Source organism: Rousettus aegyptiacus, unplaced genomic scaffold (genome assembly GCF_014176215.1).
Source record: "Rousettus aegyptiacus isolate mRouAeg1 unplaced genomic scaffold, mRouAeg1.p scaffold_m13_p_8, whole genome shotgun sequence".
Classification (NCBI taxonomy): Eukaryota; Metazoa; Chordata; class Mammalia; order Chiroptera; family Pteropodidae; genus Rousettus; species Rousettus aegyptiacus.
The window spans coordinates 112,590,234-112,614,235 of record NW_023416311.1 but is presented as its reverse complement, the minus strand read 5'-3'; the positions used below and the strand labels follow the sequence as shown (position 1 = coordinate 112,614,235).

Genomic DNA, 24,002 nt, shown 5'->3' with positions numbered 1-24,002 from the left:
TTCGCTGCGGGCGGGTCAGCTGCGGGGACCCCGCGGGCCGGGGCCCTCAAGGCAGCGTCGGTTCGGAAGCCGTTTCACAGGGCGCGGGGTCCGGGTCTCTGCGTCCCCCTGCGCGCTCCCCGGCCGCTGCTCTGCTGTCCTCCCGCGCGCCCGGTGCCCGCGAGGCGTCCGCGTCACTCTTGCCTTTGCTGCCCTGTGCCCGCGACAGCGTCTCCCGTGGCTTTGATGGTTATTTCGTGTATTGCCAGCCAGGAGCGTTTGGTTAGTGACCTGCTGGAATGCGTAGGGGTACAGTTTTCATTACATTTGGACAAATTTCTGCTATCATTTCCTGATTTCTTTTCCCGTCACCTCCTTTAGGGCTGCATTAGAGCCGCAGTCGCACACAGGTGAGACCCCTGGAAACCCCTAAGCACTGCGTTGGCCTCGGAGCCTGCGGGGGCCGAGCGGGGTGCCACGGCCCTTTTCCCTGAGCCCTGCCGGCTCAGTTGCTGGCCGCCGCAAGGCTGCTGGGGGCCGCGTCCCGAGCAGAGGGCGGCCCCCTCCCCGCCGCGCTGTGGGCCCCTGACTTGCACCTGCGTCAGGGTCCTGGCGGGGAGCGGGTGTCTGGGCCTGGCTCCGACCTCTGGGGAGCACTCGGCCTCGGCCATTGGGTGAGATGCCGGCTGCGGGCTTTTCGTCCGCGTCCTTTCTGGGGTTAATTAGGTTCCTGTCAACCCCTACTTTGATGAGTTTTTGGATTTTGTCCAATGCATTTTTGCATGATAGAGGAGATCGTACTTTCATCTTTAGTTTATTGATATAGCGAATTACGCTGATGAAGTTCTGGACGTGGCAGCAGCCGTGGACGCCGTGGGTGACCCTCACTTGTGACGCACCGTGCTCCTTACACGCGGCCAGGCTCCGTTTGCTCATAGCTAAGCGAGGGTTTCCGCGTCTGGGGTTCATGAGCGCGGTCGGTCTGGACTTCCCCCTTCATGAAATGTCTTTGCTTTCTGGAGTCTGGGTGATGAGCTGGCAATTTTCAATTATATTTTCAATTTTCTGCCAGGGGTTGCAGAGAGTTGGTATTACTTAATGCTTAAACTGGTAGAATTTACCAGTGAAATCGTTGTTTTTATTGCCAGAGTAGGCACACAGTTGAGCAGGTTCTCTGTTCTTTCTTGAGTGAGTTTTAGTAGTTTATGTCTGTCAAGGAATTGGCCATTTCACCTGAATTGTTGACCCTGCGGAGACAGCATTTGTCTTCGTCTGCTCATGACAAGACGCCTCAGGCGGGCGGCCTAAGTGACAGGAAGTCATCTCGCATGGTGCTGGAGGCTGCGAGCCAGGGCCGGGCGCCAGGGGTGGCCGCTCCCTGGCCTGCCCACGTCGCCTTCACGCGGGCACAGACCTCTGGCGTCCTTCCCTGTCCCGAGGGCAGCATTTCTGCTGGGTCCGAGCTCTGTCCCCGCGACGCCCGCGCCCCCCCGCTCCCTTCGGAAGGGTGCTGCCTGCAGCAGGCGAGTGCGGGGTGGGGCTGTGCCTTCGGGTTCTGGGAGGGCACAGCTGAGCGCGCGCACGGCCCTCATCCCCCGTGCGGGGCACGGGGGCTCTGTGCTCATGGCCCTCCCTCCACGCCCGACGCTGCCGCTGCAGCTCTGTCCCTGATCGGCCTGGCCAGAGCTTTATCAATCTTGTTGATCTTTTCAGAGAACCGACGTTCAGTTTCATTGAGTTTTCCTCGTAACGATTTCTGCCTTTCGGCTTGATTTGGATTTATCTTCTCTTTTTCGAGTTGCGTAAAGTGAAAACCCAAATGACGTATTCGAAACTTTTTCTGACATGAACACTGAGCGCTGCCCATCGAGGAGCTGCTCGGCTGTTTCCCGCGGAGTGGGACACTGTGCTCGCTTTCGCTCAGTTCGCCTTTGCATCTCGAGGAGACTTTCTTGGACCTACAGTTATTTAGAAATGAATTGCCGTCCAAATATTTGGGAATTTTCGATGTATCCTTCTAGCGTAATTCCATAATTCTCAGGGGACACACTTCGTTTGGTTTCTGTTCTCCTACGTTTATGCCCCTGAACATAGCACACCGTGGCGAGCGTCCGTGTGCCCCGGTGTGGCGTCCGCGGCAGCCGGGCAGGTGTGTCGTTCGGACGGTCGGTGTCCCTCCTGAGAGGGCAATGGTGGCGTCTCTGGTGAATTACCTTTCCGGTTTCATTAGTTTTTGCTTCTTGCGTTCCGAAGCTCTGTTAGGCGCAGGCAGGTTCGGGACAGCTGCGGCCTCCTGGAGCGCTGACCCGTCCGTCGCTGTGCGGCGTCTCCCTCTGGCCCTGGGACTTTCCTTGTTCCGAGGTCCACTGTGTCTGACACTCATAGCTGCTCCCCCGGCCTTCGACGGCTGTTTGCACGGCGTCTACTGTACTTGCTCGTGTCTTTACAGTCCGACCGTTTCCTGCACTTAGAGCGGACCCTCGGCACATTCTCGCGGCACTGTCTGCGCGGGTGGGCGTTGTGCGTTTGAGTCTGCCTCCGCTTCCAGGCTGTACACGCTTGAGGCCGGACGAGGGCTCCTGACCGCGTCCCTCAGTCTGTTGGCACAGAGCCTGGCGTCGAGTGGTCACTGCCCGCCCGTCTACAGGATGTGTGTGAGCCTCGACATCCTCACTGCTCGGAAACCTGAAGAGACGGGCGACTGACCAGCCTCGGGGCCCAGAGGAGGCAGGCGCCTGTGCCCAGCGCCGCAGTCGGCGGAGGCCGGCGGGCGTGGTCAGCTGGGCCCGGAGCAGCTGTGAGTTAGCAGAGTCGAGTAAGAGATTTTATACAGAAAAGAGGAAGCCCGTTGGCCCAGAAGTTCAGGGCCATAAAGGGGAGGGATGGGGAGAGGAAGACGACCCCCCCCACCCTGGAGAGGACCCGGAGAGGAGAGGGCCCGCAGCTCGGCGCCCGCACAAGCCCTGGCAGCGCGCTGAGCCTTGGGCCGTGGAGGCTTCTGTGTTGTGATGACTGCACCTTTATCTACCGTGAGCTTTCTGAGCCAGGGCCCTTCTCCGCAGGAGCGTGGTGGCACCGGTCCCCGCCCACGCTGGAGACCTCGGCGTGGTCGGTGGAAGGCGGGGTGTGGGCCGGGGTGCCGTCCTCGCGTGTGTGAGGTGAGGCTGCACAGTACAGGCTTGTGCCAGATGGGTGGCAGGTCGTCCCGCGTGGGTGGTGACAGAGAAGCCAGACCTCAGCGCGAGGGGGCAGGACGGCGGGGGCGGGGAGGGCGGCAGAGGTCAGGACGGGGGGGGGGCGGGGAGGGCGGGGAGGGGAGGCCGTGGGGTGGAGGCCGTGGGGTGGAGGACCGCCGGGATGGGGGCGGGAGGCCTGACGCCTCCGTCTGTGGGGACCTGCCCTCGGTGGCCAGGGGCGCGTGAGCGCACTGGGGTCTCCTCGCTGTGGCCGACCTGCTGCCCCCTCTTCCCGCCAGGTGCAGACGATGCTCCCGCCGGGCGAGTGCACGTACGCCGGGCGCAAAAGGAGGAAGCCCGTCCAGAAACAGTGAGTGTCGGGTTTTCGGGTTTTCGCGGGTTGTCATGGGGGACGGGGGGGGCTGCATTTCCGTGGGGAGCGGTGGACACAGAGAGGTTTTGCTGGGGACCCCAGGGCATGAGGTCTTTGCAGAGGCCTGTGGTGTGTGCGGAGGCCGAGCTGCCCCCTGGAACCCCGTCCTGCTCTCCTGACTCTGACGGAAGGTCCGGTGAAGGCCCATGGCGCTAATCTGGCCAGACACCCAAATGGAGGGCTTTGGCATCGCCACGGTCTGTGGCGAGCACCCTGCCTGGTGACACCCCGTCCTCGGGGGACACACCGGTCCTCCTTCGAGAGCCTCATCCAGGTGGAAGGAGACCGCGAGGGGCTTGTCGTCCCGCCTGGGGGCTTCTGGGAGGTTCGGCTGGAGTGTGGAGGGGACCCATGAGCCTCGCACCCCACTGCCCTTCCACCTACCCATGGCTGGCCCTCGGGCTGCCTCCGGCTCCTCCATCAGGGGTCCCGCAAGGTGTCCACTGTTGCCTGGCTGTGTGTGTGTGCGTGCGTGTGTGTGTGTGATGCAACCGTGTGACCACGTGTGTGCACACGAGGCCATGAGTGCTCACCTGCAGCAGTGTCTGCTTCTGGGACCTGTGCCCGCCCGGCCTCTGGTGGCTGCAGGATTCTGTGAGCGGTTCAGGGGTTTGTAGGAACGCAGGCCCACCAGCCCCAAGATAGGCGGCAAAGGCCCATGAGGCTGGACTTTGTCCCCGGAGTGCGTCGTGTGGCTGCCCTGACCTCGGAGCACTGTGGGGCTGGGTGTCGGGTGCAGGGCACGGAGTGCAGGGGTGCAGGGTGGAGGGGCAGGGGGGGCGCCCTGGACCCTGGTGGTGTTCCCATGGTTGGCCCCTGGGCAGCGCGCAGGACGCACTTGGTCCGGGAAACACGGTTGTCGCGTCGCAGAGCGGAGCGGCGCGCGGCCGGGCGGGCCAGCGGCAGAGCCAGCTCTCTGGCCTTTGCGACTGTCTTTTCCAGGGACAGGATCTGCGATGAGTCTTTAAGGCATTTATTATAGAGCGATAGCTTTTAATCATTGATGTTGGGAATGGGTAGCAGGTTCGTCTGATCGAAACTCAGGAAAAGTGCCCTCCCCCCCAGGCCCCCCCCGGGTCTGAAGAGGTTTCCGCGCCGACCTGGGTGCCGGCCTGGTCCCCCTCGCCTCCGCAGGGCCCAGCGCAGGGGCCCCGCCTGCCCCGCCCGCAGGCGGTGACCCGGCTCAGGGCCGCGAGGGGCGGTTCGCACGTGCTCGGCGCTGGAGAGGCCGTTCCTGGGCGCTTCTTAGGGTGCCGTTTGGAGTGGGCGCCGTGGAGCGTCCCCCTGGGGGCAGCGCGGGCCTGTCTACTGTAGACTGCGAACGTGCGGGGTCCGCAGCCCAGCGTCCTCGCGCAGCGCAAACCCCCGCACGGGCGGCATCTGCCTGGACCCCCCTCTGCCACCCTCATGGGACTTGGGAACGTGGATGGGTAAACGACACAGACTCGCCGAGGCTCACGCCACCTGCCGCGCCGAGAGTAGTAGTAAGGCCTTGGTCGCTGACGCGGGACACGCGCGCACCTGCCAGCACCTGGGACAGCAGCCGGCGGCCGCGGGCTCGCGGGTCGCCGCTGCGCAGGCGCGGCCTGCAGGTGGGCCGCAGGCGCCGCGCGGAGGGCGTGGGGCTGCGGGCCGAGGTCCGGCCCTGTGCTCGGGCCCTGTCCTCGGGGGCGCGCGTGGGTGGCGGATCTGTGCGTGCCCATCTTTCCCTGGAAGGTGCGGGTGACCAGAGCACATGGAATTCGTTAGACTCACAGGCGCCCGGCCCCTGGGCTGAACCTGCCCCAAGAGGCCCCCTGGGGCTGGACACTGGGTGCAGAGACAGTGGACCTTGGCGCTGTTGGGTCCTGGGGGGCCTTGGGGTGCAGCAGCGTGTCGGGTGCTCCCCCTGTCTCTGCTGGGCCGCTCCGAGTACCCCGGCTGTCCAGACTTAAAACGCAGCAGCTTGGCGTTATCTGTGTCAGCATCTGCGAAACTGCTGCCAAAGCCAAGGTCGCGGGCACCCGCCACGCCCAGACGTCCTTGTCATTCCTTCCTGCGCCGCGGCCCGGCACCCTCCCACGTGCTGTCCGGTGGACGAGCCGGCCGTGCCTGGAAGTGTCTGTCTATGGAGACTTCTGGGCAGGGGAGCCCAAGCCCCAAGCACAGGAGCCCAGGGGCGGCTGGCCGGGGAGCTGCCCACGGCCCGGCCGTCTGGGTGCAGCCGGAGGAAGGGCGGCAGGGCACGCGGTCCCCCGAGGTGGGAAACGGCCACGTGACCAGACGGCCACCCCAGGGCACGGGGGCCAGACGGGGGTGGTGGCCGGGAGGCAGTGCCCGCCGGGGCCCACCGGGGTCGGCGAGGGCGCGCAGGGGGCTGGCAGGGGACCCGCTCCTGGGGGGGTCAGCCAGGGCCCTGGGCCCCCGCAGGCCGCACAGCGGGAGGGGCAGGGATCGCCCTGATCGCCCGGCTGTGGGGGGAACCGAGGCCCCGGGGGGCTGCTTCCACCGGCACTCGGGGCAGGGCCACCCACCCGAGCAGGCCGTGTGAGTGTGCGTGTGTGTGCGCTTATGTGTGTGAATGCATGTGCACGCACATGTGGACTCGGACACCTGAGACCGCGTGGACCGTGCATCGGCACTCAGCGAGACCGTGTCTGCCCCGGCCGCCCGTCCTCCGTCTCTGCCCCTCCCCCAGGAGGGGGGACTCGCCGACTGGGCAGCCGACCCCTGTGCGTCCGCCTTCGGGAGCCGGCGAGGTCTGTCCTGGGGCGGCTCCATTTTGAGGGTGATCGCTCCTGGGGAGCCGTGGCTGGGGACGGGCTGGGAAATGGCCTCCGCCTGCGTGGCCGAGGCTGCAGGTGCAGACGCCCAGTGTGACTGCGCTGGTTCCCCGCAGGAAGCCCGCCACGGGGGCCGAGAAGTCGAACCCCTCCAAGCGGCACCGAGACCGGCTCAACGCCGAGCTGGACCACCTGGCCAGCCTGCTGCCCTTCCCCGCCGACGTGGTCGCCAAGCTGGACAAGCTCTCGGTGCTGCGTCTCAGCGTCAGCTACCTCCGCGTGAAGAGCTTCTTCCAAGGTAGGACTCGCCACCCCCCCACCCCCCCCCCCAGCCTGGGCCCGCCAGCTCCGAGGGACCGGCCGCGGCACTTGTCCTGGGGACCTTCGGAGAGGAGGGGTGGCTGAGGCTGATGAAGCAGAGCAGCCCGGGGGAGGGGCAGGGGCCGGGCGTCCCCCTGTTGGCCTGGCTCATGGCGGGGGCCGTGGGGACCAGGCAGGTCCTCTTCGTGGGGAGCAGGAGCGGGCTGAGCTCAGCGGGCCTGGCGCTGCTGTCAGCCGGGGTAAGCGCCGGGCGGCCCACTCCGCGTGTGGCTTTGCCTGTCCTGGGGCTGCTATGCGCCGGCCCCTCTTGGCCCCGGGGGTCCCTGAGCTCCAGGCTGGGCCTCGTTCTCTATGTGGAGAAAGAAATGTGTTCGTCACCACCCTTTAAAGCCTGCGACTGCTGCTGTCACCCCTGGATTAAGTCCAAGCTTCTTACAAAATCACGAACTCGGGGCGTGTCTTGAGGAGCAGATCAGGTTCACAGATCAGGCGCACGTCTCACGTAGATGGATGTGGACACCAGGGAGGGGCGGGGGCTGCGGACGGCGAGGGCAGGCCGCTCACGTGCTGAGCGGTCGCCTGGGGCTGCAGCGAGGAGGGCGGGGGCTGGGGGCCAGGACCTCCCGCCTCCCCCGCGGTGACTGTGCCCCCGTCGCTGGCCCCCCGGGGAGGGAGGACGGTTTCCCTGAGGACTCAGCCCGCCGCCTTCACCCCACCTCCCCGTGGCCAGTCAGGGGCCTGCAGGCTGCTCCAAGGCGTCCCGCGTCTCGGGTGGGTCCTTTTCCAGGGGCCGAGGGATTTCCTGTTCCTCCCCTGCTGCCCTGGGTGTCACTAGCCCCGGGGTGCCGGGCTGGCCCCCCACCTGCCGCTGCAAGGACCCTCGCTCGGCCGCCCGCCGGTGCGCAGCTCCGAGGCCCCTGGGGCCGCGCTGCGGAGCCCCGTCCCACCCGGTCGCCTCGGTCCTCGTGGTTCTGAGCCGGCTGCCCTCCGAGCTGCGTCCGAGCTCTGTCTGAGTTCTCCCTGCCCGTGTCCAGTGCCTGGCCGTGGTCCCTTCTGCCCCTGGAAGTGCCATGCCCCCTTAGACCTCGAGGTGCAGGCGCCCTGGGGCCCAGAGGACTTGCTCACCTGCAGAGCCTCGGTGCTTGGTTGAGTGGTGGGTGCCAGGCTTCTGTGTCCCCGGCGGAGCTGGACGTGACACCCCTCAGCCGGCCTGGAGCCTCCTGGCCGGCGGCGCCTCCGAGGAGGGGAGGGCGTCGTTCCCGGTCCCCTGCGGACTCAGCGCTGGCTGCCAGGCCCCGGGGGGCTGCGAGGAGACCAGGCCAGCCGGCCTTCCGGCCCGGGCTGGGGCCCCGCGTCCCGCGGGGAGAGGTCTGTCACGGCGTATGCGACAGCTCGCGGGAGGCCTGCTGGCCGCCACGCACCTCCACAGCCCTCGCGGGGCGGGGGTCCTCGGCATCCCCCGGTCGCGGCAGTAGGGCCACCTCGCCCAGGGCTACTCGGTGTCACTCTCGGCCCCAGGGGTGTTGAGGGCTGTTCCGTGGGGCGACCTGGGGTGTCGTCACGGTGTGCAGGACGGCCGCGATGTGACGAGCGGCTGAGACACGTACGGGGACGGGGGGCGGGCTCCCCAGCCTGGCCTCTGTGACGTGCCTCTTCATTGTGGAGGAGCGACTGTGCCACAGGGGCAGCTCGGGCCCGGTGCTGGGCACCCTGAGGCCTGTCGCCAGGCTTCTCCTTCTGACACGCCCATGCAGACCGGGCTTCCGGGTGGGCAGATTGGGAGGGGACCAGTGCTTCCTCTCGGGCCCGGTCCAGCTGTGCCCAGCTAGCCGGGGTTGGAGGTCCCGGAAAGGCTCCAGTTCTGCTGGACGCCCTGGCGCCCGCCTGCGCCTTCGAGGCTGAGTCACGCAGCAGGTCGGTGGCCTGCACAGTGGGGCCGTGGTGACTGCCACCGTCGAGTCGAGTGCCGTAACAATCCCGATTTGTCCATCTAGCCTTTTCTATCAAGGATTCCAAAGTTGTATGTTTTAGAGGAAATTCTAAACGCTTCCTGAATTCGTTTCCACTGTGAAGTTAGAAGAAGTCTGACTACAAACACTGGATCTTCCTCTGTGCTCGCTGGCCCGGGACTGGACGAGCTTCTCGCACTGGAGCTTGCGTAAAATGTGTCCTTTGGGAAGGACGTGAACTGGGGAGTTTCAGCCTCAAAGAGCAACAGCGGCCTGAAATTTCCTGATGTCGTTGACTATAGCGTTGACTTGCGTGAAGGCTCAAGAGAACGGGGCAGCCCGGGGGCCTCGCTGGCCCCTCCGGGCAGCTCGATGTCGCCAGCTGCAGCTCCCAGACAGGCTGAGCAGCTGGGGGCCCGGGAGGGCTAGGGTGGCGCCGTGACGGGGCCAGGACCCGGCTGGCGGCGCCGTCCCAGCTTCCTGAAAGCTCGCGCCCGCGGTCCGTGTGCTGGGAGCCGACCGGCCGTGCGTCCTCTCCGCCGTCACTTGCAGTTCCTTCCGTGGCCCCAGGTGTCCGAGGGTGAAGCCTCCGCTCACACCTGCAGGCACATCTGTGACGTGGGCCCCGCCTGCCACCCAGGAAACCGGCTCTTCCGGCCCCAGTTGGCCGCGGCGCTTCGCACGCTCAGCTCGGCTTCCCGGCGGGAGCTCCTGGCGCAGCCCCTGCCCTGCCCCTTGGGTTTCCTGGGCACCCAGGGCTTCAGCGTCCCCGCCAGCCCCAGGAGCACGCGGCCCTGGCAGGGGTCCCCATGACGCTCCTCGCTGGCACGAGGGGCGGGGAGGAAGCACCACACACTCCGCTGGTGCAGGAGGAGTGCGGGACTCATAGCACGGCCCCCCCAGCCCGGGGCCTGTCACCTCTGACGCCTCCGTGGCAGCCCAGGCAGGTCCCCTGGGGGACTGAGTCACACTGTGGGACTTGGATGTAGTTGGCACCTGCCCTCCTGCGGCCTCGGCCAGATTTCCGACCCAAGGAGCCCACACTAAGCAGCTGTCACCTCGCAGGTGCACTGGAGAGCCACTGGCCACACCTCCAGACGCGCAGTGTGGCGGCCTCCAGTGCTGACCAGCGACGGCCAGGCCTCCTGCCGGGAAGAGCCAGAGCAGGAGGGTGGACTGTCTGAGACCTGTAAGATGTGCCGGTGAGCCAGCAGGAATGAACACACGGGAGCCGAAACTTGGATGAAGCTGGGAACCAAAGAGCCGAATGGGAGGGGGTCTTAGCGGGTCGCTCCGTGCAGCAGGGAGGCGTCCCAGGCGGGAGGCCTGAGATGCAGGAAGGGTGCTTGCTCGAGGCGGGGAGCCAGGCAGGCGGCACCCACCGTGCTGGGCAGAGGCCCGCACAGCTGTGGGGGCAGGAACGGGGTAGGTCCCTAGCCACGCAGCACGTAAACCTGCGGCAGGAGTTTCATGTTGGAGTCCATGGTTCTTGTATTAATTACCTTTGGAGGGTCATTAGCTAACTTAGGGTAATCATTAAGACAGAAAAAAATGAGGTTTAACTTTTAAACTAGCGGAGAGAAAAAAGTGGAATGAGACTATATATCAATTAGAAGAAAAAAGATAAGAAAGGAGAAAAAAAAAACATGAAAGCGGTGGGGGAAATAGAAAGCACAAAATTCCAGGTCTGTCACCAAGCACAGAAAACAAGATCAGCCTAAGCACGCAGGCCGCGGGCCGGGGTCATCAGCTGGGTCACTCCGTCTGCTCACAAAGGTGCAGAAAGCCTGGCAGCGAAGGGCGGGGAAAGACTGACCGGAGGAAATCTGGTGAAACCATTCACGCCGTAAAGTCGATTTGGGGGTTAAAAAAAATTACTGGAGATCATGGGAGAGTGTCCCTATACAATGATTAAAAAATTCATTTCGTCAAGCAGAGAAAGTAATTTTAAATTTGTGTGCTTCTGATAACATAATCTCAAAAACATAAAAAATTCAACGGAACAATAAGGAAAAATCTGTGAGTTCATCAGAGAGAAAGATTTAAGATATGTCAGCATTTAATAGATCAGATAAATAAAAATCAATAGAAATTATAGAATAACAGCACAAAAAAGAGTTAATCTAATGGACGTACATAAAACATTCTAGTCTGAAACTATAGAATTTACATCTTTTTAAGCCCATGTGAAGCTTGTAAATGTACCAGAAACATGTTAGTCAATAAAGCAAGCGTCAACAAATTTCACAAGACAAAATCATGAAGAATGCATAGTGAGACCTCAGTGCAATTAAGCTGGAAATCAGTAACGAAAAAAATGACTCGAAAAATTTTTATTTGGAAGTAAACACACTCGTAGATGATGTGTAGATCAAAAAAGAAAACAGGATGGCATTTAGAAGATATTTACAAATCAAAATATGTGGGATGCAGCTAACACAATACTTAGAAATGAAAACCTTCCTTTTATATACAAAAGAAAAAGGCTAAAAGTTAGTGACCTTAAGCATTGAGTTTGGTAGTTTGGATAAAGAAAACCACAGTAAACGAAAGGAGAGTCAAAGCAAATGAAAACAAAGACCCTGGAGAAATGAAAAAGAAACATACAATAAAGTAGTTTAAAATGACAAAGTTTACAAAGATCTGGGGACACCGGCCCAGGAGAAAAGAGGAAGCACCAGGAATGTCAAAGGGACAGTGCAAAGATGACTTGAGGCCACTGGGAACAAATCCCTGCGGCTAAATTTGAAAACAGAGATGAGTAAATTCCTAGGAATATAGCTCGTTAAAATCGATTCGGAAGAAATAAAACACCTGAAGGCCACATGCCCGTAAGAAGCTGACGCGAGGTCGCCCACTGGCGCGAGTGGGGTGAAGAGCGTGGCGTTCGCGGCCCGAGCGCCACAAAACACGCGCTACCCGCAAGCGGCTCGGAGTCGGGGGCCCAGCCGTGCAGTCCCGAGTGTCACAGTCGGCCTGTAAAGCGGTAAAGTGGCCCCCATGCCACATGCAGGATACACGGCGTCCCCGCCGTGATGTTCCCCCGAAGATGAGCAGCCTTGGTCTCAGCACGAGGAAGCACAGTGAGCCCAGCCGAGGGCGTCTGCAGAGCAATCCGCGGCCACCTTCAGAGTCCAGACATGGTGTTGTGGGGGTGGAGGACAAGGGACCCTCTGGCGGACGGGAGCAGCGCCGGGACAGTGGGGCCAGGCCCTAGGCAGGCGGGTGCGGGGAGCGGGCAGGCGGGCAGGAGCGGGCAGGCGGGTGCGGGGAGCGGGCGGGCGGGTCCGGGGAGCGGGCGGGCGGGTGCGGGGAGCGGGCGGGCGGGTCCGGGGAGCGGGCGGGCGGGTGCGGGGAGCGGGCGGGCGGGTGCGGGGAGCGGGCAGGCGGGCAGGAGCGGGCGGGCGGGTGCGGGGAGCGGGCGGGCGGGTGCGGGGAGCGGGCGGGCGGGTCCGGGGAGCGGGCAGGCGGGCAGGAGCGGGCAGGCGGGGCGGCAGGGCCTGTGGCGAGTCACCGTGGACTCTCAGGGGCCCTGGGCATTTACGGGCATGCAGTCCTTCCCTTACGCCACCTCAGCCACCCCTTTTCACAGATGTGGTCTGAGCAGCGGCGAGGGGTGAGGCGGGAGCTGGTGGCGGCGGCCGTGGGCACTGGGGGGTGGCCCTGGCAGGACAGGGTGCCGTGGGGCGCGAGGGAGTCCGCCTCAGACGGGTGCTGGCCTGACAGCCCCAGGCTCCTCCACCTTCGTCGGCTCACCCCGGGCCCGTGGGCCCGCGGCAGAGGCGACTGACGCGTGACCCATGAGCCTGTCACGTGCAGTGGTGTGTGACGGGTGTGCGAGGGCACCGATGCCGACTTCAGATGGAGTCGTGTGGTCTGAGCGCCTGTGGTCAGCCACTTCGCTGTGGACTCACTGCGTGTGGAACCAGATGCCATCTGACAGCCGAGGCCCGGACGCGGGCCGGGGTCCCGGCCGAGCGGCGCGAGGCCCCGGGGCCTGCACGGTGGCTCCTGCCTGCCCGTCTTCACGCCGGGACCCCCCCAGGTATCGGTGCAACGACATTTGATTGCGGCGGCAGCAGCGCCTTCTGGGGCTGGGTGGCCGTGGTTCGCGAAACGTTCCCTGAGCCCTCAGCTTGGCCCTGGTCAACTCTCCCCCCGACCCGTGAAACGTGACGACAGTGCCGCGGCCTGGGCTCGGGGACGCGGGACCCAGCGTGTCCGTGACGCTGCTTCTCTCTTCCCTCCCGAGGGCGGTTCCTGGCTGCACCTTGCAGCGCGACCTGGGGGTTGCGGGAAGGGCGCGTCTCTGCCGCACGACCTGCGGCCCGAGCCCCCGCAGAGCCCCGTGGGGCCCAGTGACCGCCGAGTGCCTCGCAGTGCGTCCTCTCCCAGGGTGACGAGAGCGGCCGCGGCCTCCCCACGGCGCTGGCTCCCTCCCGGCACGTCACAGTGCATACTGTCCGCCGCTCGCCTGCTGCGTTTTAGAAAATACAGACATTATTTCTGTGAAAACCAACAGCCTGATGCGGCGTCTCCGATCGGCTCTCGCTCCCCACGCCCCCCCCGAGGCCCCGCCTTGCCCCACGGAGCTCCCACCTTTCCCTCCCCTTCTTCCCGCAGCCCTGGCGGGCGGGCGGACAGCAGGGCAGGGCGCGCGGGGCAGCCCCGGGCCCCCCCCCCGGGGCCTCTGCTCCGTGGTGACGTGACCCCCCGCGGGGAGCCGCCGCAGAGGGGACTGTCCCCTCCCTGCCACGGTCTTCACGCCACACGCAGCGCTCACAGGCACACGCGCTGCTCACACACTCACACAGCGCTCACACGCAGCTCGCATGCACACACAGGTCGCACATGCCCTAACCGGTGACCGCCCCTCTGGCCACCCCGCCCTGGTGGCTCCCTACCTGTTGGGCCCAGCACTGGCTGGGAGCCATGGAGTCAGGAGATGCCAGGTGTGCCGGGCGAGCCGTGTGCGTGTGTGTGCCGTGTGCATGCGTGTGCTATGTGTGTGTGTGTGCCGGGTGCGTGTGTGTGCTGTGTGTGCGTGTGTCCTGGGTGCGTGTGTGTGCCGGGTGCGTGTGCTGTGTGCGTGTGTGTGCTGTGTGTGCCATGTGCGTGTGTGTGCTGTGTGCATGCGTGTGCTATGTGTGTGTGTGTGCTGGGTGTGTGTGCTGTGTGCTGTGTGTGCATGTGTGCCGAGTGTGTGCGCTGTGCGCATGCGTGTGCGGTGTGCGTGTGCTGTGTGCATGTGTGTGCTGTGTGCGTGCGTGTGCTGTGTGCGTGTGCTGTGTACATGTGTGTGCTGTGTGCGCGTGTGCCGGGTGCGTGTGCCGGGCGCGTGTGCCATGTGCGTGCATGTGCCGGGCGCGCTGGTTGTGCTCCACCGTCAACGACAGGCGGCCTAGGGACGGGGGTGGGGGGGCTGGCGGACAGAGCCAGGGTGGGGAGGCCGCGGGCTGTCCCCAGCCTGCTCCCCACGCTGCACCCTGCGCTGCCCCTTGTCACCTCCTGGAGGTGAAGCAAGTATGGATGAGGGGAGCCACCGCTGCGCCCCAGAAATACCCGCGAGCCGCCCATCTGGGGCGGGCTGTGCAGGCCGCAGACACAGGTCTGTGGAGGCGCCCCTCGGTCAAGGCGGAGGGCAGAGGGAGCCCGAGGGCAGAGCCCCTGTGCCTTTGGGGCGGGGACGGTCCCCCTCCCTCGGCGGGTGCAGGAGGGGCCGCCCGCAACGCCCGCTCCCCGCAGACCCCCAGCGGCAGCCTGGCGCCGTGCTCCTGGGAGGGCTGGGGGTCTCCGGGACCCCGTTGTTGCTGCACCCCCACTGCGGGCCGCACCCGCCGCACCCCCGTCTGTCTTCACGCGGGCCGAGCTCAAGGCCGTCTCTGCGTGTGTCCTGGCCCCCTCGGGGGTGCTCCCAAGAATCGTGGGAACCCCGCCTCCCCGGGGCCGGCTGGAGGAGAGTCCGGGCTCCTGCACAGAGGGCTCTGGGGGCTTTCCCGCGCCCCCGCCCCCCCTCCCCGTGCAGAGTGGCAGGCGGCTGGGCACTAAGCTCCGGGACCCTGCCCACTGCTTAGGGCCCACAGTGCGGGTGCAGCGAACACCGGCCGTGCCAGAGGGGACGGGCCAGGAGCGTTTCCCGTCACGGCCGTTCGCGGCCATCGAGAAGCACACGCGCTTCCTGCTCACCTTGGGGAGGCAGAACGAGGCCACACCTCAGTCCTGGGGAAGTGAGGGGAGGGCGGTCGGCGTGTTCGAGGGCCGAGCTGGCGGTCGGCGTGACGCCAGGGCTGCGGGCGGGTCTCACAGACGCACTCAGGGTGGGGGGCAGGGGCGGCAGGGCGGCCTCTCACTTCACCCGCTCTGTCGGGCCTCCAAGCTCGCTGTGTCCCCCCCCCCCGCCCCCGCCCCGACCTCTAGGCACGGCCAGGGGGAGCAGGGCAGAGCCATGGGCACAGCAGACATCTGGACAGGGACAGGCAGCGAGCCAGAGGCGGCCTGGGGCGGGGGGCGGAGCCCTAGGGGACGAGAGCTGCTGGGCCCGGGCTGCAGGAGAAGCACCAGATGACGCCGCGGATGTGGAGGTCAGGGCACAGGGGAGAGCCCGCGGGGTTCTCGACTCGGCGACAAGGTCCAGCACGTGTTCCGTTCAAAGCGAGGCCTGGCGCGCGGGCACAGACCGTCCGCTCCGGGAGCCGCGGCTGGCCAGAGTCGGGTTTCAGCCCCCTGTGGGACCCCTGGCTCCCTCTCTATCACCCTGGGGACAGGAGTCCTGCACCCCAACCCCTGACGGCCCCACGAATCCCACATTCAGTGCACCCCATGTCCTGGAACCCCTGCCCTGGACTCACTTAAGTCCTGCACCCGCCCGCCGGTCCCGTTTACCCAAAGAGTTGTCTTCCCCTGAGCTGGGAGCAACGTGGCTGTCACCTTCTGGGTGTCACGGCTCCGCTGGGTCTCCTCCGCCAGGAGCACCCAGCACCTCTCACTGGCCACTGTCAGGCGCGCAACCCCGAGGGCCCCCAGCGGGGGACGAGGCCCTGGGGCGCAGGGCCCGCTCAGTGTGGCGCCTTGCCCTGAGGTTCCTCCGTGCCCAGGAGGCGGAGGTCTCCCAGCGAGCAGGAGGGGCCGCAGGGTGCACCCCGCCCTGGGGGGCGCGCACCCTGTGCCCGTGCCCCTTCCGCAGGGACAGCCCCTGTCCCCGTGGTGGCCCCTCACCGTTTTGTGGATACAAGAAATCAGTGAGTGAGAGGAGCTGGTTCCAGTTAGTTCCGCGGCCAGTTGCTGGACCGTGAGGACGTGGCAGTGAGGGCCCCATGTGGCAGGGGACCCGAAGCGGGGGAGGGAGCTGGGGGGACTCGGGGCCACGTGAGCCCGGTCCCCTCCGTTCCCTGAGCTCTGACAGACAGCTGCCCAATGCTGTGGGATGGGGGTCTCGGAGGCCCCTGCCCCTCATCGCCCCTCGGAGGCCAGTCTTGGGGGCCTCAGGGCGGGGCCTGGCAGGAGCCCATCTCCCAGGGCTTGGCCTCCCTTCTGGAGACCGGCAGGACCAGAGGGTGGGCAGGGAGCTCCTTGTACCCAAGCTTGGGGCACCTCTTGGCGCCCGAATGCCACCTCCTTGCCAGGCCAGGCCTTTGAGGGGCACAGTGACTGTCCACACCTTCACTGTCTCCCCAAAAGAATGCGGCTTCTGTTCCCTGCCAGCTTCCCTCCCTGACCCCTGACCAGGTCGACCTGGCACGGCCTCTGCGGGGGCTTGTCCGTCCTCACCCAGGGACTGGCATGGGCCAGCGTGGACCACGGAGTCCTCCCTCCAGCCTCGCTGTCCCTGCCCATAGCCCGCCCCAGGTCAGACCCTCGGGGGACGACACCCTGACCCAGGGAGAAGAGCACCCCTGAGGGAGCCCCGCGGTGGACGCAGAGCCCCGGCAACGGGCGGCGACGAGGCCCCAGGCTGCTGGGAAGGGCCCGGGGGCCTGTGGGGGGGTCTGTCCCCAGGACCGAGCCGCCATGACACCACCCTCACCGGCCGACCCGGAGCCCCCGTGGGGGCTGGCGCCCTGACCGGGGGGCCTGGGCCGCAAGGGCTTCCTTCGGCTGTGGGTTTCGGGAGAGCTCCCTGCCTGCCGCAGAGCATTCCGTTTCTCTCTGGCCCGGCCGGGGGTGGGGGCGGGGGCTCTGCTCGCACGCGAGGCCCTGGCCGGGGTCCAGGCGGCTGTCACCGCGGCGCTGAGGCCCCATCGCGTGACAGGACCAGGAGGCCGCCGGGTGTGGCCGGAATGTGGCTGCGGAGGAGGAGGGAAGTGGGGGTGCCGCGGGGGGGGGGCGCCCACAATGCTGGGGGCCTGTCACGGTACAGATGGAGGTGTGGGGGAGGGGAGGCTGTTAGGGGGTGGGGCTCCTCCCCAGCTGTACCCTTGCACTGCCGGCCCCAGTGCGTCCTGGGGTGAACTGTGCACACCACCCCAGGGTCTGCAGGGGGGCGGGGGGAGGAGGGCAGGGATGGTCCAGCCCACACCTGCCCTTCCCCCCGTGAGCTGCTGAGCTGGGGTGGGCGTGAGCGACCCCCGGAGGGGGCCTGCTGCTGGAGGCTTTGGTGGGAGGCTCGGGGTGCAGGCCTGCCCCTGCCCCCAAGCACCACTCCTAGCCTTGACTGACACCCACATCCTCCCAGGAGCTGCAGGCTGAGCCCCACCCGCTGGATCCAGCCCCAAACCCCCGCAGGACACTTGGTGGCCGGGAAGCTGAGCCTGGTGGGGGAGGGGGGGCGGGGGAGGTGGGGGTGCCGGGAAGGCCCCCCGACTCCGTGCCCCCAGCACCTGGGAGCCCCGCGCTCACCCCGGCCTCCGCGAGGGGGCAGCTTTCTCAGGGAGGGGTGCCGGGGGTTCCTTGCGCTCCCAGGTCCAGTAACCCGTGAGCTCTAAGGCCTCAGAGCTCGGCATGCCAGTTGCTACGAGGGTTCAGGGTGGGGCAGGGAGGGGACCCCCCAGATGCGATGGTCCGGGGTCCGTGGTTGATGGTGACGTTCACGCTCCCAGCCCTGGCCTCTGGGAGGCCGCGGGCTCCTTTCCTTCGTCGTTCAGCCTGAGGACCTGGGGTCCATGAGGATTAGCCGTGGGGGGAGGGGGGCGGGGCCCATGGAAGCCTCGGTCTGGAGGGCCTGGGGAGGGGCGGGCGTGGCCTGGAAGGGCCCCCCACACCTGCCGTGCTGGGGCCTGGGGGCGACGCTGCCACTTCTGCCCAAGGGTGGCCGAGGCGAGGGCCTGCGTCTGCGGGGCCCGGGGGGCTGCAGGCAGACCCCGTGACGCCCACGCCGCACACCAGCGCGTCCCTGAGCACGGCCTCCTGGTTCTGAGGGAAAACCTGGGGACCACGGGGTCTGGGCGACCTGCTCCCAGACCAGAGCTCCTGCCCCACAGCCGGGGCTCGGCAGCCTGGCCCTTGGCCGCAATGACACCACCTGGCGCTTCGGTTTGCAAATCCCAGGACGAGCGGCGGCTACGAGGGCCTCTCAGCCGCCCTCCCTCTGGAGGCAAGGCCGGGAGCCCCCCGCCCCCGCCCCCGGGGCCTTTGTCCCCTGGGCACCACTAAGCATGGACTTGGAGGTCCCTGCCCGCCCAGGGAGCTGGGACGTGGACAAGGCTGGGTCTCTGATCTGCACAGCTGAGCTCTTCCCCCCCAAAGTGGAGAGGGGCAGCGGGGTGGGGTGGGTGGTGTGGGGGAGGCGTAAGGGGGCTCCCGTGAGCACCGGGGGAGGGTGCCGATGCCCCTTCCCGGGGCTGGGGTGCTCAGTGCAGGTGGGGTTGCTGGTGGGCGCCAGGGGCCCTGAAGGCAGCTGGGCCCTGAGGGTGTTGTGGGAGGGGGCGGTGAGCCCTTTCTGAGCAGCAGAGCGGGGTGGGGTCCTCTCCCAGACCTTAGCGAGCTGCTCCCACCGGCCGCCTGGCTGGCCGTCGGGCTCCTGCTGCCTCCCCCCCCCCCCGCCCCCGCCCCACGGGCCGCCGCAGGTCAGCACGGGGCCGGGCTTTGCCCGCAGGGCTGGCCGTGAAGGGAACAGGTGCCGGTGGGGGGCCAGGCCCGGGCGGGGGCGCTAACGGCCCCTTCCTCTGCAACAGCCCTGCAGGAGCAGCGCCCGGGGCCGCCAGCCACCAGCGCGCCCTCGCCGGGGGGCAGCGGCCCTCGCAGACCCCCGGCCGTGCTGGAGGGACGAATGCTGCTGGAGGTGAGTCCCCGTCGCCCTCGGGCCGCCTGCAGGGCCACAGCCCCGTCCGCGCCGCTTTGCTGCGCTAAGGTGAGTCCCCGAGAAGTGTCGGGGGACGGGAGCAGGCCCCGACTGCCTGAGAGCGGCTGGAGATCGGGGTGCAGGCGCTCCGGGCGAGGCGCCCGGACCGAGGGCCGTCGGGCCTGAAACCGCCTCCGCCCTGCGGCGCCGGGTTTCCTCGTCACGGGGAGACCTGAGGCCGCGCCAGGCAGGCGCCTCACCTCGGTGGACGCGCGCCCGCCGCCGGCCTGGCCGTCAGCAGGACGTGCTGGACGTCGCGGGCCGGGCGGCCTTACCCCCAGACGCACCCCCTCCCCGTGATTCTGGGGTGCTCCCCGGCCCTGTCACCTGGCCGGTTTCTCACGGGGACGTGGGTTGGGACAAGTCACCACGGCTCAGAGCGAGGGCGTCGCTGCCTCGCCCGGCCCCGGCTGGCGCCTTCTCGGGGGACGGGGAGAGTGTGGGCGTCCCCCCACGAGGGGGTGCGGGGGGCACAGAGCAGCGCGCGCGGGGGGCCCCGACCAGCAGCCGAGCCCTGGGAGAGGCTGGGCCACGCGCGTCCCCCAGCGCCCCCAGGACGCCTGCGCCCGGAGCAGCGCGGGCTCCCGCCTCCCCGGGAGCCCCCGTACGCCCCGGTCTGTCCCCGGTGACGCCGCCTCGACCCCCACATCCCATCCGTCTCTCCGGCTGACGAGTCAAGGGCAGAAGGGCGCAGTACCGGTGTCACTCGGGCCACACCGGTGTCCCCTGCTTCGCGGCAGGAGGGCCCGCCACGCCCGGGCTGCTCCCACTGCAGCCGGCACCCTAGGAGGAGCCTGAGGGGACCCGGCCTTCCCCCCCCCCCCCCCCGCTCACTGTCTCTGCCTCCTCCCCAGGGGCCTGTCGAGGGAGCACAGGCTGTCCCCTGGGTTCAGCAGACATGCGGCTGACCCCGGCCAGCCTGGGGCGGCCGCAGGACCTGAATTCTCCCTGCGGGCTTCACTGGCCAGAGAAGTGCCATGCCTCCTGCAGGTGTCCCAGGCAGCCCAGCAGGTGGGCCAGCAGGTGGGCCCAGCCCCTCGGCCCTGCTCTCGTCCTGGTCCTCAGTCCAGCCCCCTCCCCGATGCCTTTCTGGGTCCGCCCGGAAGCACCCTGGTCCGTCTCCCAAGCTCTTAGACACCCAGACATTTCCCCCACCTGGGCCGGGGCGTGACTCCCATGGCCTCAGGCCCGCCGCCGGCTGCCCCCTCGGTGAGGCAGGCGGCCGCCTGCACCTGTTCCGACCACTCAGCCAGGCCCCTCAGAAGCCGGCAGCCGCCCCCTCTTCACCTCCAGCTGTTTGGGGAGCTCCGAACACTTACAAGGGAGAGGAGAGGGAGCTGTGGCCAGGCCCCCCTGCTGGCCAGTTGGCCGGCTCTGCCTCGTCCCCCCCCAGGTGCCCCCGCGGCCCCCTCCGCACTGCACCTTCTCGTCCCGTGGCTGTGCCCAGGCATCTGCCCGCTGTGAGCGTCGCTGTGCCGAGTGCCTGGTGGGGGGCAGGGCACAGTGGGACCCAGCAAGGGCGACAGAGGACAGACGGACAGGCCACATCCAGGGTGACTTGAGGGGCGTGGGACCCGGGAGAGGTTTGCAGCATGGGCTCGGGCGACTGCGTCCCACCTGCCCCCGCAGACCCCCGCCACCCCGTGTTCCCCCATGGCCTCTTGCCACTCCCCCAAACTCCCCATGACCCCGTGCCCCTGCCCGGCCCCCGTGGCCTCCCAGGGGCCTCTGCCATGCTGGAGGCCCGCTGTGCTCTCATGAGGATGGATGAGCTTATAAATCTCTTCCTTTTTCAAAAGATAGAAATGCGTGAGGAAGTGCATCCTTGCATTTTGCTGGGTTCCCGCGTAATTCCCAATAACTCCTCGGTGCGGTGGTGTCTGGGGGACCCCGACCCCCGGCAGGTTTCATTTCGGCCCTGTGTGGGGCCCTCCGTGGGTCTGACAGCAGAGTGCTTTGGAAAACAGCATCCTTTCAGTCGGGGAAACGCTTCCATACTTCATTATCCGTTACCAGGTTTTTAGGAAGCAAAGCGTTAAATTTCCCTTTAAATTTTTTTGTCAGCGCTGGTAAAATTGGAGCTGGAAAATGTAGCGCTTTGATTTTATTCCTGGCAAAGATAACTGGCATCGCTCTTTTATTACTCATGTTCAAAGTTAAGATAATAAAATCCTAATCATAAAATCTTTTTAAAACTTTTGTTCTGAGCTGTAACTACAGAAGCTTATGCGCACAGCTCAGGGGCCGCTGAGCACGTGACCCCACGCGGCCACCCCGCCGGGCGCGCCGTGCTGGCCGGGCCTGGCGTGGACAGCAGCTCGCTGGCCCGGGCGAGGCGGCAGCCCGGGGACTGATGACCGGCCTCGGGCCCCCACGGGCTCCCCGGGCCAGGGGCGGGGGGCGGGGGGCGCGGCGGCCAGCCTTGGCACTGTCCCATCCTGCTGCCTGTGCAGGAGCTTTGGGGGCTTCCCTCCGCGTGGGACTCTACGAGGACCAGGTCCCGAGGCGGAGGGGTCGGTCTGGCTGTGCTGGTGCCCACCCCGCCCCCGGCTTCCAGCCAGGCCAGAATGGTGCCCCCTACCTTGAGCCCCAGCAGTGCCCCCGCCTCTCTGTGGCCACAGGAAGTTTCTGGAAAGTTCCTCTGATAGAAGTCAAGGAGGTTATGTGGTGAGGGCCCGCCTCCAGCTGCAGGTTCTCAAACCTGGGGGTCCGAGCCGCCGCACCGTGTGTGGACCCCCAGCCGCCCAGAGATGAACGGGGAGAGTGGCATCGTCAACCCTTGAAGGCTCGGACCAGGGTGCCTGTGGTCTCATGCCTGGCCCAAGGCGGAGAGACCAAGGCAGGCAGCTGTTAGGGGCCTGTCCAGGGGCCCCTTTGGGGTCAGCGCGGGGGCTGGACCGTGTCTGTGTCTGACTTTAGTGGCTCTTGGGCCCAGCGGCTCCGCAGGCAGCAGGACAGACACCCGCCTGTCGCCCAGGGAGCCTTTGGTACAGATGCTGGGTACGGGGGCCGCAGAGGGCCATGCTGCAGCTGCTGCTGGGGAGGGGGGACCGGCCGTCCGGACAGGAGCCCAGGAGGCGATGAGGCGGCCGCGAAGCACACACGGGGGGCGGCTGGAGCCGCGCTGTGCGTCTGGGACTGACCCCCCGTGTGGGGAGGCCTGTGTGTGTGCTCACACCCGTGCCTAAGTCGCTTGCGTCTCTGTTGCTGCCACAAGCAGAAGCATCATGTAGAGATACTAGTGTACAGAAATACAATTTGTTTTTCTAGGTTACTTCGTATCTGTGATCCTGCTGAATTCGTTAGTTCTCGGAGCTCTTGTGGGTAGATCCCACGGGAACTTCTACATAGCTTGTCACATTGTCTGAGAATGGAAAGAGTTTTAGATCTGCTTCTTCAATCGACACGTTCTGTTTTTCTTGCCTTATCGTACTTCTCGGATTTCAAGTGTAGTGCAGAGCAGGGGAGGCGAGCGAGGGCCCCGCCGCCCTGCTCCCGGCCTCAGGGAGGCCTTGCTAGTCTTTCAGCCTTTCGTGTGGCATTAGCTTAGCTTTGTGTTTTCTTTTTTTCTTTTTTTTCTTTCTTTTTTCTTTTTGAGGGGAGGATAGTGGTTCTTCCATATGTGCCTTATATCAGACCAGGAAATTTCCCTCTGTTTCTTTGTTCCTGAGAGTTATCATGAATGTATGGTACATTTCGTCAAATGCTTTTTCTGCATCAATTGAGACGATCATTTTTTTAACGTTATTCTTCTGTTAATATTGTGAATTCCATGGACTGATTTTACACGTGGAGCCCGCCTCGCATGCGTGGGTCTTAGTTCTGTGTTGCTGGGTTAGATCCGTCACTGCTTCGTGGAGACCCTGGCGTTTAAGTCCATGAGAAGCGGCTCCCTTCCTGTGGCGTCCTTGGCTTTGATGCCGCTGCAATGCAGGCTTCGTAAAAGCAGTTGAGCGCGTTCCCTTCTCCTCTGTTTTCTGGGAGAGACTGTATGGAATTGGTATTATTTCCTCCTGAAATACGTTTGGTAGAATTCACCAGTGAAAACAACCGATCTGGGAGTTATCTTTGTTAGAAGATTTTAAACTATGAATCCACTTTCCTTAATAGATATAGGACTATTCAGGTTATCTAGTCTAATGTGAATTTTAGGAGTTTGGGTCTTTCGGGGAATTGGTTCTTTCATCCACTTTATTGAATTTGTGGACACAGAGGTGTTCCCGGTTTTCCTATATGGTCCTTGTAATGCCTGTAGGTTCTGTAGTGATGTCTCCTCTTTTAATTTCTTGGGTAATCTTTTCTTGGTCAGTTGGACTACACGCTTGCCAGTTTTACTGATTCTTTTATTCAAAGACACAGCTATTGATTTCATTGTTCGTGGCTATGGGCTGAATGTCTGTGTCCCCACCCAAATTCAGGCGCGGAGCGCCAACCCCAGCGTCGCGGTGTTTGGGGCGGGCGCTCTGGGAGCAGCGCCTCGATTTTAGCCCGTGAAACTCGTTGTGGACGTCTGGCCTACAGACCTGTAGGTTGTCTTCAGCTGCTAGGGTTGGAGTCATTCGTTACAGCGTGAATAAGAAACGGACTCACGCGGCGTCTCGGGCGTTTTCACCGTGTACCGAGACGCCGAGTCCCAGTGGCCGTTTCTCACTTTGTCCTAACAGCAGGAGGCCCGGGCGGGTTCGGTCCCCGCTGTGGCTTCAGGCGGCACTTTGCGCCTGCCTGTCACACACGTCGCTCGGGGCCTGGGGCCGTGGTTCATGTCGCAGTCCAGCTGTTGCTCGGCTTCTCCGGGCTTGTCCCCCCCACACACACACACATGCGCGCACACACGTGGAGTGAGCTGGGACCCATGTCAGTTCACACACAGAAGCTGAGGTCCCTGCTCCTCTGGGGATCCCCCGCACTTACTGCTTCCCAGGGACCCTTTCCTGGTCCACTCACTACCAAGCGGATGCTTTTCTTGGAGCTGTCACGACCGTCACCACCGTGTGCTCCTGTGCAGTGAGCCCCCACTGGGGGAGAGAAGTGGGGAGAGAATAACGAGGACCCCCTCTGCGCAGCAGGCCACCCGCTCCCCCCACTAGGCACAGGTCTCCTCCCCAG

At 65.2% G+C, this 24,002-nt stretch overlaps 1 protein-coding gene across 6 annotated transcripts in view; it reads left to right on the top strand.

The window, feature by feature from the left end:
* The window catches only part of AHRR (aryl-hydrocarbon receptor repressor), a 50,324-nt gene that overhangs the window by 5,197 nt on the left and 21,125 nt on the right, over positions 1-24,002 (top strand). For 4 of the 6 annotated variants that reach the window (XM_036225655.1, XM_036225656.1, XM_036225657.1 and 1 more), the window contains exons 2-4: positions 3,455-3,525; positions 6,467-6,648; positions 18,730-18,905. In XM_036225655.1, coding sequence (XP_036081548.1) covers positions 3,464-3,525; positions 6,467-6,648; positions 18,730-18,905 — 420 coding nt within the window. In that variant the 5' untranslated portion in view covers positions 3,455-3,463. Of the gene's footprint in view, positions 1-1,566; positions 3,138-3,454; positions 3,526-6,466; positions 6,649-18,729; positions 18,906-24,002 lie in introns of those variants that run through there. The other 2 variants (XM_036225652.1, XM_036225653.1) reach the window with 2 other exon arrangements.